Source organism: Crocodylus porosus, unplaced genomic scaffold (genome assembly GCF_001723895.1).
Source record: "Crocodylus porosus isolate Cpor-Errol unplaced genomic scaffold, CroPor_comp1, whole genome shotgun sequence".
Taxonomy (NCBI): domain Eukaryota; kingdom Metazoa; phylum Chordata; order Crocodylia; family Crocodylidae; genus Crocodylus; species Crocodylus porosus.
Window position 1 is genome coordinate 20,596,242 of NW_017728912.1, and position 17,035 is coordinate 20,613,276.

Consider the following 17,035-nt stretch of genomic DNA (forward strand, 5'->3'; position numbering starts at 1 on the left):
GTGGAGAACCTTTAAGTTTACTCACGGATTGGGGGGGTGGTTAGGAGAGAATCTGAAATTTTTTAAAAATCAGGGAAAACCTGGATCCCTGCTTATCACCTACCAAATAATCTTGAGAATTTTCCAGGTCTTTTCAGTTTCTTAATCCTTGGATTACATGGACATTTCCATGAAAAAATATTTTACGTAAGGTAGGATATAATATTTTTTCCTATTTTCATGTTAAATATTTCCAAGAACAAAAGGTTAGGCTACTTTCCTCATATAATATTTTATTTTTTTGGCTGCTGGACAGTTTTCCAAGACAACCCCATCATTACTGTTATGACGCATGATAGCGGTTGGCAACTCTGTTGTAGGAAAAAGAAGCATCCCCTGGCAGGCAGACTTGTTATCTCAGGAGGCCTACACATACCAGAAGCCCCAAGTCTGAGATCTTATAAAAGGCTGCCAAGATCAGCTAAACCTCTGATGGCTGGCCCCATGCTGCTCATCTATGCAGGCACAACAATTTTGCTACAGATGATGCTGAGCTGATCAAAAGTGAGTATAGGACTGTGGGCACAAAGGTGAAAGGGACAGAGGTTATATGTTCTCACTGATCCTTCTAGTCAAGGGTAAAAGCCCAGGCAGGAGCAGATGCACTCCTGATATTAACGTGTAGCTCTATAGCTAGTGTTACCCAGCAGGGCTTGGACTGCCTTGAATATGGAGTGGCATTCCAAGGCCTCTTAGCAGAGACAAGGTCCACTGAGCAAAATGGGAAAAGAGGAACACTATATATAGAATCACTAACAGTGTGGAAAGGTTTAAACTAGGTGCAAAGTATTCTTAGAAGAAAGTCAGCACAACAATAATTTAGTTGTTTAAGACAGTGGTTGTCAACCAGGAGTATGTGTACCCCTAGGAGTACTTAAAAAGGTCATAGTGGATATGCAGAACAAATGAACAAGTATTGGCCGTCGGCTTTTTTTGGCTGGTGTAGCTGATAATGCGGCTGATAAATGCCCCGTGCATGCGCACAGCTGCAGTGCAGCACGCTGCCAGGCTGCACTCCGGGCTGCCTGTGTGATGAGTAGCCAGGTCCAGCTGCTAAGTCTGTTGTGAGGGAAGGGCCCTGTGGTGAGGGAGAGAGTGGGGCAGGGCATAAGATGGAGCTGCTAGTTGCTTGTCCAGGGGACGTGGGGTGTGGCAGCTCCCACCACTACAGGCACCCCAGGAGGCCCGGGGGGGGAGGGGGCAACATGTGACCCTGGATCTGTGTGCAGGTTGAGGATGGGCTGTCACTGAGAGCTGGGGTTGGGGCAGCACTCAGGAAGATAACTGGTAACATTAAAAACAAACAAAAAAATATAAAAGGGGTACATGAGCTGAAACTTTGAGACAGAACAGCTACACTTGTTAAAAAAGGTTGAAAACCCCTGGTCTAACTCTTACATATCAGTGAGAGAAGCATGGGGAACAAGCAGTAAGAACTGAAGTCCTGATATGATCACACCAGTATGTAGTGCTATAGCTGCAGTAACAGACTTGATGGAATAACTTGGCATGACTAAAATGTTACCATGAATGAGCATAACTTGGTTCAAGGAGGCCAAGCAGGTAGAAGGTAGTGCTGCTTTTTGACATAATCCTTGTTTTCTCTTTTTCTCTCAACTTGGAGACTCAACAGGCCTATCCCCTGCTTCTTACTGTGTCAGAACAAGGGGCATATCACAGTGGATATCTGTCACTGACCACGAAAGCAGGAGGCCACCTTGTCAGGCAGGTGGCGGACAAGGTTGTTTTTCAAACTATTATTTGAAATATCCAGATTACAGGACCTGGTGCTGATAGGGGACTTTAAATGACCATGACACTTGTAGCCAAGGTAACAGAGCAGTGCACAGGCAGTTTGGTAAGTTCTTGAAGGGTGATGGGGATAACCTTTTGGTACAGATGGTAAAGAAACTCAACAATTTGCTGCTTACAAATAGGAAGGTATTAGATAAAGATGTGAAGATAGAAGGTAACTTAAAACAGTGAAATAAGATACTAAGGAAAGGAAGGGAGAAGAAATGGTAGCAAGAGAGACACTGGATATCAGAAGGGCTAACTAACACATTCATGGAAATCATGGGCAGGATCCCACATGAGGCAAGGTTGAAAGACAGTCTAGGAGAGCTGACTGTACCTTATGTACACCACATGAAGGGTACAAGCGTGGGCTCTCCCAGTGTGAAGAATGGATATGAAGTGCAACAAAAGATCAGGTTAGCTGAAAAAAAACCGCTCTAGTGAAAGAGAAACCTGAAAGAAAAAAATCTTATAAATGCAACAATCTTGGCCATATTATTAGAGATCAGCATGAGAGCATTGCACAGGCATGCAGGGAGAAGTTAGGAAAGCCAAGGCACAAAAGGAGATGCAGCTAGCAAGGGACATAATCAAAAAAGCAGCAGCATTTTACAAGTAAGAGGAGGCTCAAGGAGATTGTAAGTTCCTTAATAATAGATGATGATAAGTTTAATGTGTTTTTTTAAAACTTTAGTCATTGCAAATGAGGTTAGATACCACAGGATAAGTTTGGGGACTACAGTCTAGAAGAAACTACTGTAAGGCAGACACAACTAGTAGGATCACCATATTCAGAATAGTCATTAAATGACTAAATGTCAAATTGGGAAGTGGTATTAAGTAGCAATCCTCAGAAGTCTGTCTTGGGTTTGGTACAGTTTAATATCTTCATCCATGATCTGGAGAATGGAAAGGAGTGTACAGATAGTAAATCTGCAGAAGACACCAAATTTTGTGAAGTTGTAGATACTCTGGAGGACAGTATTAGAATACATGATCTGGAAAAAATGTTCCAAAGTGAATCAAATGAAATTCAATGGGGATAAGAGCAAAGTCCTGTACTTTGGACTGAACAACCACATACACAAATAGAGACTGGGAAATACTTGGGTAGGCTTCAGTATTGCAAAAAAAGGGGGAAAGGGCCACAGTGGATCCCAAAACAAACTAGTATGCTATTGACTTAACAGAAGTGTCACTGGCAAGTCGAGGAAAGTGATACTTCCACTATTCAGAACTGGCCAGACCTTTCCTGAATTACTGTGCCAAGTGCTAGGCACCGCACTTGAAGAAAGATGTGGACCAGAGTCCAGCAGAGAGCAATAAAAATGATAAGAAGTTGAAGAAACATGATTTAGGCAAAAAGGTTGAAAGAACTAGGATTATTTAGATCTGGAAAAAGAGTACTGAAGGGGGGGAGGGGGAAGGTTTGATAATAGTCTTCAAATACCTGAAGGGTAGTTTAAAAAAAAAAAAAAGAAAAGGGGATGGGGGGAAGGGGTATGGAGAATGCTGGCAAACTATTCTCTGTGGCTGCCAGGAACAAGACAAGAAAATAACAGCTCTAAAATTACAGCTAAGAACAGTTAAATTGGATATAAGAAAGAATTTTCTAACTATGAGGGTGGTTATGCATTGAAACAGATTACCTAGAAAGGTTGCTGACTCTTCATCTTGGGAAATTTTAAGAGCAGGTTAGACAAACATTTGACTGGAATGGTATATTAAGCGAGCAAAATGCTGGCTTGCATCCATAGATGCTTCTCAAGCAAATCCCGGGATGTCATTCTCCCACTGCACTTGGCCTTGATGAGGCCGCAGCTGGAGTACTGCAGCCAGTTTTGGCCTCCACAATTCAAAAAGGATGTGGAGAAGCTTGAGAGAGTTCAGAGAAGAGAGCCACACGCATGATCAGAGGTCAGGAAAACAGACCTTATGATGACAGCCTGAGAGCTATGGGACTCTTTAGCCTTGAAAAGCACAGGCTCAGGGGCGATCTGATGGCCACCTGTAAGTTTATCAGGGGTATTCACCAGGATCTGGGTGAAACGATTGTTCACAAGAACACCCCAAGGGATGACAAGGTTGAACGGTTATAAACTCCTGCAAGACCATTTCAGGCTGGACATAAGGAAGAAGCCCCAAGGTCTGGAATAGCCTGCCATGGGAGGTGGTTCAAGCACCTACACCAAATGCCTTCAAGAGAAATTTAGATGCTTATCTTGCTGGGATCCTATGACCCCAGCTGACTTCCTGCCCCTCGGGCAGGTGGCTAGACTCAATGAACTTCCAAGGTCCCTTACAACCTAATGTCTATGAAATCTAGGAAGCAGGCTTGTATTTGCTTCGAATTCAGCCGATTCAGGGGACAGCGATTCGATTTGGTAATTCCAATCACTGTCCTGAATCAATTCAGCAAAATCCAATTAGGAGATTCAGTCACTGCCGAATAGGCCGAATCTCCAAATTAAAACAGGCCCTATTCCCTGTCCACTCTCCCAGCCCTGCCAATGGCTGCCCCACCCAGCTCCAGTGTTTCGTTTTTTCTGTTTGGTTGGGGGGGGGGGGTTGTTTTGTTGGGGTTTTTTGCATTAATACTTCTGACAGCATTTGGGAAACCCAGAGACTCCTAGTTAGAGGGTCTTACTCTTCTACTAAGGACATACAGATTGATGCAGAGAGGAATTTCCTCTCTAAAACCAAAATACACAGTCTGTAGGGATTTCTGTTTTCCTCTGAAGGATGGGGGCATGGTACTTTTCCTACAATCTTCTACAAGAAACCAGAATTCACGGCCCAGAAGAAGGCCCCTTCCAAGCCTATGTTCCTAGACTGTACAATCTTTCCTCAGAATCTAACCAACCCAGAGTAAGTCAAAGCTTACAATTAAAATAATGGAGTCCATCAATCTTCTCTCTCCACTGCAACATTTTAGAATCATGTTGCATCCCACCTCAATAAAGGGGGCCTGTTCACATTCATTTTTAGTTAAAACACTTTCACAATTTAGCTTCAAAGTGTAGCCTACATCAGTTTAAGTTTACAAAACTGCATGTGAATTAACAGGGAGGGGAAAAATGAAGCGCTCTAAACTTACGGCAGTTTCATCCGCATGAACACTCTGGCCATGAAGAAGCTCAGTAGCACACTGACAAATCCAATAAAAAGCAACAGAAATCTATTGAGTTTGGGGATATTTGGTGCATTGGATCGGTCCAGAATTATGAATCCTAAACCGCCCATCGTGAAGAGAAAGCTGGATGCAAGCCCTTCCATAATATACTGTCCATTTACTCTACAAAAAAAAAAGGAGCAAGAGGGGTTTCATTAGGACACCAGAACTAAAGATACCACTTCAGTTTCAAAACTTACATACAGTACTTCAATTTACAAAAAGTTCAAGGCAGTTGATGCCTGCATACTAGTAGCTTCAGCGTGAATTGTCTTCTGCTTCTTGACAAAGTCAATTGTAGCAATGGATTAAAACGTAATTTTGCTCACAGACAAGTTGTTTAGGAGGTGTCAGATCAAAAGTTTAATTCTGGCAAGGAGCATGCATAATATATGGTGATGTACAAAAGTGAGCTCTAAATAAAATAATACTTAACACATGAGAATTTTAAAGTTAATTTAAGAATAAAGATACCAAGGTTTTAAGTAAACAAAAATATAAATAGGGAACCAGAACTGCTAGGTTGTTGAGCTTTCAAATTTGTTTCCCATTCAGATGTTTAGAAGGGATACTGAAGTGCAAGTGACAAAATTAAAAACAAACAAGCAAACAAACAAACAAACCCCTCCCGCCCCCCACACACATTACTTAAAGCTCTACCAGGTGGGTTGGGCACAGGACTAGGAGTCAAGTATTCTTGACTGAATTCTTAACTCTGCTCCTTAGCTATGGTTTTGAATAAGCTCCTTAACCCTTCTTCTTTGTCTCTGTGTTCCCACCTGTAATACTAAAATATTCTTTGTAATATACAACAGAAGCAAAATATTCTACATGTTAGCAGACCATAAAAGGAAGTGGTCTGTGATTTTATCTATTGCCCCAAATAAATTTTTACTGAAGTATTCTTGCTTTTGGAGTTCCTCAACTCACTTGTGTTGCAATGGTCCCAAACAAATGCAAAGGGGAAATACTACACGGCTTTGTTTAAGCTACATCAGTATATTGGAACTATGCCAAGACTGAACAAGAACACCAAGATATAGAAAGTATTTTTAAGTCAATTCCTTTAAAATGTTTAGCTTTTTTTTTTTAAATAGTGTAGTAGTTCTAATGAAAATACATTAAGCATCTACTACAGCATCTAAGAGCAGCAGCCACTATCCAAGATTCTATAGGCTTACTCCTTAATATTCTCAAGTAACTTCTGATTAAATTAGCTGAATCAGTATTAGAAATTTAGATTTTAAGCAAGGAGATATGTGAACTCATTCTGAAGAGCAGACAGTTTTACACGGAATTAAAAAAAACAAACAAAAATTAGCTTCAGTCCTGTAACTACAAGTGACTTCTTGCACTCATGCAAAAAGTAGCTTGTAAGATAAGGAAGGACTTATTTCTCAAAACATATCACAATACCTTGAGTTCACAAGTACTGCATGCAAGTTTTGCCTTATGGGTAAACTGGATTCTACTTTTTTGCCTCTGAGACTGACTCATACAATTTCCTAGAACAGTGGTGCTCGACCTCAGGCCCGTGAAACCATGACCTCAGGGTTGCAGGGATCCCCACAGGTTGAAAAAATTGGCAAGTGGAAAGTAGGGAAAACTCTGTGCAGTCAGGTCCAGCCCTGCCTAAGCCATTGCAGTGCAGTAGAATCAGGGCCAGGCTTACCCCTGCCCACTTCATGCATGCAGATAGAAGGTACTTCACCACCCACGTGGCATCCAGACCAGGGCTGGACTGCTCTCCCTTCCCTGTCGGAATTGGGGTTGCCTTTGCCTCCCTGAATTAGTTAGGCCACGCTACCCTGTAGCGGGATGGGGCCCCTCTGTTGGCTAGATCATGTCTACTTGCCGGATCTGACTTGCAGCCAGACTTAGCACTGCCCATCTGACCTGCAGGGCAGAAGGGTTGGGCACCACTGTCTTCAAATGATTAAACATTCCAAGATTATTCTATTAACTTAATAGTCTTTATGGACTCATTTCTGGCTAATTGTGTAAACGGACATTTTCTGCAGTAACTAACCTTAATACAGCATAATTAATACAAATATACTAATGAAACAATGCACATAACCAGTGTCCTACAATTCACTTCTACTCACTCACCTGACAAACACTTAAAGACAATATAGCTATGAAATAGCGGTTATGTATACATACACATACACCCATCATCCTATTGTCAATCTTGATGTCAAATCATAAGGGGAAAAAAATTAAAACTAATAGCAAACCTTCCCCTTTATAGTGCAAAGAATGAATGTTGACAAAAATACCTGGAAATATTATCTATTAAAAGGAACAAAAATAAGATTGAATTCTGCCAAGACTAAATGTTCACAGCATGTTTAAACAGATCACTTGGAAATCAAGACCCCATTCTTATAGTCAGATGCACAGCTTGACCCTTGGATCCATACAGAACTTAAAAGTCAGATAGCACCATAAGAGTGCTAGGTTTCACTTGCATATGCAGGGGCAGAAAAATCAAAAAAAAATCTTTTAAGGCAAAGAATAATTTGTACCTATATGCCAAGAAGGCCACTGGTCTCTGATGCCCATGTTCATCTGTCATAGATCCAACACTCGGAGGTTCTACAATCACATCGTAGATTATTCCTATAAAGAAAAACAATGTTCCATGTTAGTTTTGAATTGTGGAGCAAGTTAGCAAGCATAAGCTATTCCTAATGTTCAAAAGGGTTTCTTTCCATCACCAGCATAAACAATTCAATACAAACATAATTTTAAATTTATTTAAAATTAAAATGAAAGCTATTAAGTAGGTATTTTCAAATCAACATGATTGATCACTTTAATAAAGTACATCCTTAGGTCCCAATGAATGACTACTCAACAGAAATCTCATTTTTGCTTTAGTACTGAGAAGAGGGAAATTTAAAATGTACTTGTGTTATATACATACAGCATATTATATAGCAATTCCACTATATACATCTCAGATAAGCCCATAATTCAACTAACTGCATAAGAGGACAGCAGTCCCATTTTTTTTGCCTGCTGGATACATAATAAACAAACACTGGTTATTTATCTACTGAGAGCAGAAAATACTTAAGTGGATAGAAACTCTTTGGTCTTACTGTCAACTATATTGAATAATTGGTGAAACCCATTGAATAATTGGTGAAACCCACTAGTTTCAAGGTTTCTGAAGCAGTCATGAACTGACTTGGTCCTAATTTCAAGGTTGCTGTTAGATGTGTACGGTGCTCTGAGGAATAAGGAAGGTAGCGTCTAACTATGGGGGAGCTCAGGAGGGGCTAAGCCCCCCATAAGCCTCCCTGTAAGATTTGAAAAACATAACTTGGGGGGGGTCCTCCAATTTTATTAGTGCATTGTGACAGGCAGCCCAATTTTTTTTTTTTTTTTGCAGACCCTCCCCCTGCCAAAGAGTCAAAGTGTAATTGGAACCTCAAGTTTTAACAAGGCGTAAAAAGCTGCAGGGTACTCCCGTAGGTAACGATCAGTGTTTAAAGTGGAGTTGCAATCCTTTTCAGGCCCTAGAATATCCACTTAAATGCAGTACACACACAATGCTCCAGACTGACCTAGTTACCTACTCCAAGATTTCAATACTCTTTATCTTGCATTAAGACCATTAACCTTGTTTTCTTACACAGTTACATTTACATTCATTAACTTGGATACTATTTATGTTTCTAAAAGCCTAGTTTTGGTCGATGAGACTCCAACACACATAAGTTTTCTGCTTGGGAACTCTTTGCAACACCTCTCTAAAATGCAGCCATTTGAAAACATCCTGAGAAGGCTCAAAATCTGCCATGCCACTGACTTAAGTCTAAAAACTTATCATGTAAATTAAAAACGTGGAGACTCCCCACTTGCTTACAGAGTGGATTTGATTTAAATCATGATTTAAATCACTGCTCAGGAAGCCTCAATTTAATCATCATTTTCTATAAAAAGTGCATTCTTGTTGTTAAAATATTCCCAAACAGGTTCCCTTTCATGGCCTGGCAAGCCTGCTGCCATGATAGGTGTCCCTGCTGGGGGGACTGAGCTGAAAAAAAAGCACTGGTTTTGCTTTTTCCACATCCATAAGCAGCCTCATGCTCCAAGTAACCTGCCCTGATGCCTGCTGCTTAACCAGGGAGGCAGCCAGCTTCTGGGCACCATGGGCCCACCGCCCCCCTGCAGAACAGGAGAGGCCTGCACTTTTCAAAGCTCCCCTTTTCCCCCAGCTGAAAATCACCGCTCTGCACCCTGCACGAGGGACAGCATCACTGGGTGCAGGGGGTGGGGCCAGCAGATTGACAGCCAATGGGAAAAAGCAACGTGTAACAGCTCCCTCACCCCCAGTTGAGAATCTCTGCTTTGCATCCGGCACCGGAGATGGGGGCAGAGGCAAGGGGCTGCAACCGGCAGCGAGCGGATGGAAGCGACACGTAGCAGCTTCCCGGTGGCCACGGCCTCTCCGCGAGCCGCCCATTCACTGGGCACTGGGAGCAACGGCCGCGGGCCGGTCACGTGACCCAGGAGTGCTCCCCACCCCATCCCCGACTGTTACCTCCGGTGATGAGGAAGTAGGACACCACCACCAGGGCGTACACTGTCATGGCCGAGGGCATGTGCACCCAGCTCGGCCGCTTCAGCTTGACGTTGGGGCACTCGAGCACCGCAAACGGCACCCGGTACAGGGTCTCCATGATGCCGGCAGTCAGCTCCGAGCCCTGACTGACCCGCCGTCCCGCCTCCGACACGAAGGCGGAAGCGGAAGCTGGCGGGAGGAGCTGCCCGGGTACCAGGCGGTCTCAGCTGTTACTGACGTTGCCGCGCTGGCGGATCTGGGGCGGGGTCGGCCTATAGATACCACGCCCACGGGGCGGGGCAGTTCTCTGTGCGCAGGCGTGGTGCGAGGCGGGGTCTGCTGCTCGCACTCTCCCTATATTAGCTGGGAACGGACGTACACATACCACGTAGGATAGATGGACGCACGGACACGTACGTAGTCTGGGGATGGGCATAGGCACTCAGTCTAGGCATCTACATGCACACACAGCCTAGGAATGGACGGGCAGACACCCCCCCCCCGGGACGGGCACACATGCACGTACAGCCTGGGGACAGATGGACATACACACACACACAGCCTGGGGAGGAATGGACACCTGCACACAGCCTGGCCCACACGTGCGCACAGCCTGGGGACAGATGAACACACACACGTGCAGTCTGGCAATGGTCACACAGGCACATACAGCCTGGAGACACATAGAGCAGGGGCTACACGTAACAGATGCACGCCTGCTAGTGTGTGTGTGAGCAGTACGGGTCTCAGTCCAGCCCATGGACCGGCCCTATACCATTCACCTCACCCAGGGGCCAAAGCTCCGAGCACCACTGGTCTAGATGAGTGCTTCTCAACCTTATTTGGCCTCCCTCAGAGAAGGCCATCTCTTAGTTTTCACTTGTTTTTTGATTACAGAAAAATAACAGCGATTCTTTCTGTTGCAAAGGACTCAAAGACCACACCAGGTCAGAATGTTTTTAACACTGTAGTAGGGTTGTTGGTTGTAGCTGTTACCATACATTATAACCTGCCTGACATCTGATTCACCAGGTACCTGCCTGAACTTAACATTTACACATCCCCCCATCACCCTTCACCCCTCCCTTCCTTCTCTACCCATTGTCTTCCTAACTTTCACCTATTTACATTTTCACAGACTGCCTCTTTTCTGCCATGAAGAACTCAGTACTACAGCAGTCTCCCATGCTTACCCCTCTTGTTCCTCCTCTCCCCTCCCTTCTTTATCCATTGTTTTCCAAACTTCCACCTATTTAGATTTTCACTGTCACACCATTTTAGCTTCTTGCCTACCTTGGAGATCTGAGAACACCAGCAGAGTCTCTCTGTGCCTGAAGAAGAGTGTTTGTGCCCAAAAACTTGCAGAGAACTTTGTTTCAGCTACTCAGTTGGTATTATAAAAGATATTACATCTACCCAAACTGCCCTTTCTTTAACACTGTGGGTTCCTGTTTGAACTCACTAGGTTATCTTGTGAATCATGTTTGCCCACCTAACACTGCTAATATTGCGTGGCACCCCACATCACTCTTGAAAGGATCCTGTGGCCCCCTGGTTGAGTATTATCAAAAACAATACAATGTAGAATGAAAAGATTTTTCTTCTGTGTATTTAATAATTGTCACAAGTTATTCAGCTTTGGCCAAAATAACAGTAAAAGAGAATCTGCTAGAGCTAGAATTAGACCTATGGTGGAGTACCTTTTGGGTGCTTGCCACTTTAAGGGCTGAAGCAGACTGCAAGGCAGCCTGCAGGTGACTGCAGAGCCTATCATATGACAGCCAGGAGGCCACCTGATTGGAGCAGGGCTGAGCAGCCTCAGCATAAGAGCAGGCCCTGAGGAGACCTGTAGTAGTTGCTGGAGGGGTGTTGCTGCTGAAGTAATACTGTCCAGCTGGAGCTCTTCTGTTCTTAGGCATGTATGTCAAGTCAGGGTTGGAGCTATGGAGATGGAGGAGATTCCTAGGGACCCACGGGGATCCTAAGCCCTGAGGAAATGGCTATGGGCCTAAGCAAGAGCTAAGCTAACCTAGGAAGGGGATGGGCTTAGAGAATGTGGCCCTACTGAGAAGCCTAGACTAGCCATTGAATAGAACTAGTGATGACTTGGGCCAGAGCTCAGATGAGCCCAATGGAGTCATGGGCTGCATGGTGTAAGATCCTGGGGGCTCTAGGCAAGCCTGGTATGAGATGTATGGGGGGACTTCTGCTGAGTAGGGAGGTCAGCTACTGCTATGCTGATGCCAGGGAATCTTGACTGGTCAAAGCAAGGGGGCTAGGGCTGAAAGCCTAAAAGACAAGCCCACCATGATGGGCAGGCCAGGGCTGTGGAGAGCTATTGGCACCCTGACCAGCTTGGAGGTGGGGCCAGAGCCTAAAAGAGGCTGAAGGTCCCTTCAATGGGGGAGACATTGCTGCCAAAGAGAGGCTAGGTGGTCAGCTGGCCAACATACTGGTATGATGGAGGCTGAAGCCCAACCTCCAAATGGGAGACATCCTACAAGGGGCCTGAGAGAGATGGGGTCAGTGACTGAGGATGTGCGATGAGATGGAGGCTGCAACAGAGTGCCCAGGAGTGCATAGCTCAGGGAGAACTTGTAGGAGCCAAATGAGGGAATGAAAGACAAGGGCAGATAGGCCTGTGGTGGTCCTGGGGAATGACCTAAAACTACCCTTCTGGGGTTGGATGGTGTGGTGGGACTGCCTGGGGGCAAGGCAGTGTCCAGAAAATACCACACCTAAAACTATGGGGTGCTGGAAACCCTCAGCCCCCACTGCCTTGTGGGTGACCCTGTGGAGAGGGGAAAGGCTAGGGGAGCATACCCTGACAGAAAAGCACAGGGCCAAGGGTCCAGATATGTTGACAGTCACCTGAGGCCTGAGTGGGCCATAGGCTGAGAGTGAGATCTAACCATGTCAACAGGCACCTGAGGCCCAAGGGGCATAAAGCCCAGAGGCCCCAGTGAGGGGGATGTCTAAGGACACCTGTTGCCAAGTTTGGGCCAAAGGCAGAGTGTGCCCCAGCAATGGAGCCAGGGGAGTTATAGTGGAAGTGATTTTTGGATACCATCTGCGAGGCATGGGACACAGAAGGAAGGTTGGAGCAGTGTATTATGCCATCAGAGCATTAAATGGGCAGCCTCCCATAGCTTTTCATCCACTTCTAATGCATCAAAGCATGGTGGGCGGGCCCTGGAGATGGCCCCCATCACACATCATGTAGCAACAAATTCTTATTACACTCAAATTATTGTTTATCATCTGTTCTGATAAATGCAGTGTAACTTGTTTTAGCACAGCCAAATGAAACTGATATCAGTAATATAGTCCAGAAAATTAAAAAGAAATAATGCAAAGCATTGTTGTGCGTTGCAAATAATGTAGAACAAAACCACATATAAAACTACTCAAAAGACTACAGAAACTTCTGGCTCCATAGTATTTAGAATTAAATCCATCTATCGTCAGTTTAACTAGATGATAACATCTCCATATATGTATGTAAGTAGCTTCCAGTCTTTTTAGCTGAAGCCTTTTTGATGGATCTGTATGAACCCATGTCCTAGTATAGCCAACATCTCACTTGTTTTGTTTCCAATTTCTGCCTGTTTTTCTCCCAACATGTTTTCCTTTTTAGTATTCATTTTTATTTATTCCTCCTTAGATTTTAAACCTAGACGTGCACTTAATCCTGTTCTATTTGAAAGTATTTTTGTTTAATCACTGATCAAACTTAAATATTATTTTATAGTGACAAATGTAGCAGTTAGCCTGTAGCTGACTGATACAGCCACAGTGTGGCAGGAGTGTTCTTTAATTGTAGTTATGACCCACTACAGCTTAATGTTGACAAAATGGAAAACCTTTAACATTCTGGATGATGCTCCAGCGGTTTGTCATGCTACTTGGTCAGAAAAGGAAGATGCAGACCCAAAGGGAGAGAAAATACTAAGAACTATAAAAGGAAAAGGTAGATTCAGGTCAACAAAAGAGTCACTGGAGGGTTGGATAATAGCCACATCCTGAAAAACATTTCTGTATAAGGAAGGGGAATAAGTTTCTTCAAAGAACTAGAGAGGAAACTCCAGTCTTCCACTTCTAAATTAATTAGAACTCAATTAACCTGAGCTAAATTTTTTAAAGTTGTTTTCCATCTCTCTTCTTAGTTTGCACAGCTCTAGCCCAATACAATCTAGGTGATACCAATATATAAATATTTACTGCTAACTGTAACTCAGTGCTTTTTCATGTCTTATGTGAAATAGATCTATTGGATTCATGCCAGCTCTTAGAAGACAGGTGCCTGGATTAGGGGAAAAAATCAAATTGGTAGCAGTGTTTGTAGAGGACAAGGAAATAGAACAATTATTTCACTTGGTAGTAGTTGGTACTTGCCCCACCAATGTTGAAACAAAGCTCACAGTGCCATTGGGGTTAAAGAGGAGACTTCAGCCTGCCTATGATTAGTAGTATTTGTAGAGTACCACCAGCAGTGTGTCAGCTCACTGCAGCTTAGCCTTTTTCAGCAGAATAAACTTATTCATGAAATGCCCTCCCTTAACACAATGATACAAGGGCCACAGAAGAAAACAGGAAGAACTTCCAGTGGGATCAATCAAGAGGCAGTTGATGGCATCACTGGAGGAAGGTGTGATGTAGGAACCCATCAGCAAATTTAGAGGCTTGACTTACTTCTGTCCAGAATCAGTCAAATGGACCTTGATACACTTGATTTGACTTTTCTTTGAAAAAAAATTGAAGGAAAGCAACAAAACACTGTTTAAGGCAGTGGTTCTTAAGGTTTTTAGCCTTAGACTACCCCTCCATAATCTTCTGGAATTTAGCGGCACATGGTTGAGAACCACTGAGTTACAGTCTAGTTGGTGACAGGGACAGGACTTCATGCCACTTGTGCCTTGCTTTTTCCAGCATCTGATCCTTTCCTGGTCTCTACCTGAAGGAGCAAGCTCAGCCCCCACTATGTAGCTGTTCCTCCAGTGACTGGAGCTACATGCACCCGTGTGCCCACACTGTGGTCCCAGGAGCAGAGGAGAGAGAGGTTGGGAAACAAGCCAGGCTGAAAAATGCCCCACAGCTCCATATCCAACTCTGCTTGCATGGCAGAGCTCACTGCTGGGACTGTGGGGTGTGTTGGGGGACAGGGAGCAACCTTGGGCACTGCTTGCTTGCAAGATGCTGGGGTGCCGAGTGGGAGGAACTATTACTTACCTCTACTTCCTGGGCCAGGCACCATGACACCCATAGAAGGACCTGGTGGCAGCATACCAGTTGAGAATTGCTTAAGAAAACAGACCCACTTAAAACTGTGATGTTGAAACCAGTGTTGCTTCTGGTTCATTATCACTCCTTTAATTAGCAACACAATGCAAATAATTTCTCTGTTCCCTTGAGATGCATTTGCATTAGTTTCTAGGGAAAATGAATAGATTCCTTACTGGGACTGTACCTCTCGGATTTTAAGCAAAAAGATATGTGAGAAAGCAGCATCTGTCAGTTGCGTGATGCTTCCACAACCAGCATCCCCCTAACTTCCACTAGTATCATTATTCAGTAACACGCAAGTTAGAATCTGTTATATTCCTGCCAATCAGTATCAAAATTCTGATCGATAAGAGGATAAGCCCCTAAGAACAGGGCTGGCATCCTATCTTCCAATGCATCTGTAGAGTGCCTCCCAAAGGAGGTTGACCCCTTTCAGCAGTCATTTGACTCCAAAACTGAAACAGTGAAACCTAAGACTGTCAACTGCTTAGTGTTTAATAGGCTTCTTTCTGAGCAAAAATACCTTGTCTCTCCAAATAATTGAATCCAGTAACTGAAGACATTGACAGTTAATAAGCCCATCAGACCTCTATACCATCTCAAAATTTAAATTGTAGCTGTCTGCTTTGAGACTTACTTTTTGAAAATGCCAAAAAAGAACAAAAAGCCTGACACTTGCCTAATGACTGCTTTTTTAGTTTTGCTAGTAGCAGAGCCATCATAGTGAAATTTAGAATTTCATTAGTTTTTGTTGTTCATTCAGATGTCATTTATGTAATTAGTTGTTTTTTCTCTCTTGCCTCCTGCTTGTTTAGCTTGCTATTTTAGGATTAAGTGGAAAGTGTTACACAAAACAAAATGGAGGATTATAAACATTAACTTCCATTCCTCACATCATCTTCCCCTCCCTTTGGAAAGCTCTGAAGGAAGACTAATAGATTGTAATATATATAGTGACTGTTGAATTATGCCAAATTGAAAGTACCTATGGGGCAGATTACAACACACACCTGCCCTCTCCATTTTAATCTTAAATCAGTTTTTCCAGCCCACTGAAAAGCTACCTTGTACTAATGCAACAAAACACTGAATACAAAATTCAACCTTACAAGTTTATTTTAGTATATTAATACTTTGGCATTTCAGACAGTTTAGCTCACACCACAGTCCCAGGATATCTTTTGAGTTTACTAACGTAATATATTCATGAGATCCCAAGCTAAGACCTATTACAGCCATTTCTCTGCATTCCAAGTCAGAGTATGTTTATTCAGTTTTATTATGTACTGTTTCCCATTGCCCTGGAGCTTTGGAAAGAACATTTCCTTGATAGGTAGTTTCACTTCACTACTATCCAGGCTACTCAAGTGGTATTAAAAATTGAACTGTTTCTCTGTGAAAAAGTGACCAAGGCACAGTGATCAAGAAACACCCACAAAAGATAAAGAACCCCTTCAAAATAGATGTTTCAGCCATTTTTTAAATTAAAAAAATACATAATCTTATTTCTCCAGTTAAGTATCTATAAAGGCCTTTTTCTGCTTTTAAAAAAAACAAAAAAGTGGCTGCCTTTAGCTGAATGTGTTTCCTTTTGACCTTTTGTCATAGTCTGTTGTAGACAGAACCGATGTCTAAAAAGTAGGGAAACAAAACTATCTTTAAAATGGGGATAATTCTTACCATTTTTGTAAGGCACTTGCAGATTATTTATGCCAGCTACATGGCTAATGATCTTTATATAACAGACCTAGGAAGAGTGAAAAAAACTCTTATTTTTTTCTCTGTAGACTTCACTGATGGCTAAACTGGAGCTAGTAAGAAAAGTCCAGATCCAAGAGACCTTAGCATCTGGCATTCGACATGAGCATCACAATTCCACATAAATCCAAACTTGAAATCCTGAAAATCCCCACTCAACTATGCCTAACTCTGGAAGAACCTACCCTGCATTTTGTCCTTAAATCCCTGATCTATTGGTTGTGTTTCCTTCTTTGCCTAGAACTGCCCCCATCTTAAAAAGGTCATGTAATCCTCAAAGAATCCAGAAAATAAATATTCCACCTCTGCTCATCACCTTGCACTCTCCCTTCAGGCACAATCTTCCTTCAGTGTCTTTATTTCTTTCCTCTTAAGGAGGATTCTTCTGTTGTTCTGCAAATTCCAGT

The 17,035-nt window shown here is 43.2% G+C and overlaps 1 protein-coding gene across 1 annotated transcript in view; it reads right to left on the reverse strand.

Moving 5' to 3' along the window:
• Window positions 1-9,762, reverse strand: part of OSTC (oligosaccharyltransferase complex non-catalytic subunit) — a 14,424-nt gene extending 4,662 nt beyond the window's left edge. Inside the window, exons 1-3 of the mRNA XM_019534124.1 lie at window positions 9,567-9,762; window positions 7,540-7,633; window positions 4,934-5,131 (exon numbers count right to left, since the gene is read on the reverse strand). Coding sequence (XP_019389669.1) covers window positions 4,934-5,131; window positions 7,540-7,633; window positions 9,567-9,705 — 431 coding nt within the window. The 5' untranslated portion in view covers window positions 9,706-9,762. The remainder of the gene's footprint in view (window positions 1-4,933; window positions 5,132-7,539; window positions 7,634-9,566) is intronic.
• Between the last annotated feature and the right edge of the window lie 7,273 nt (window positions 9,763-17,035).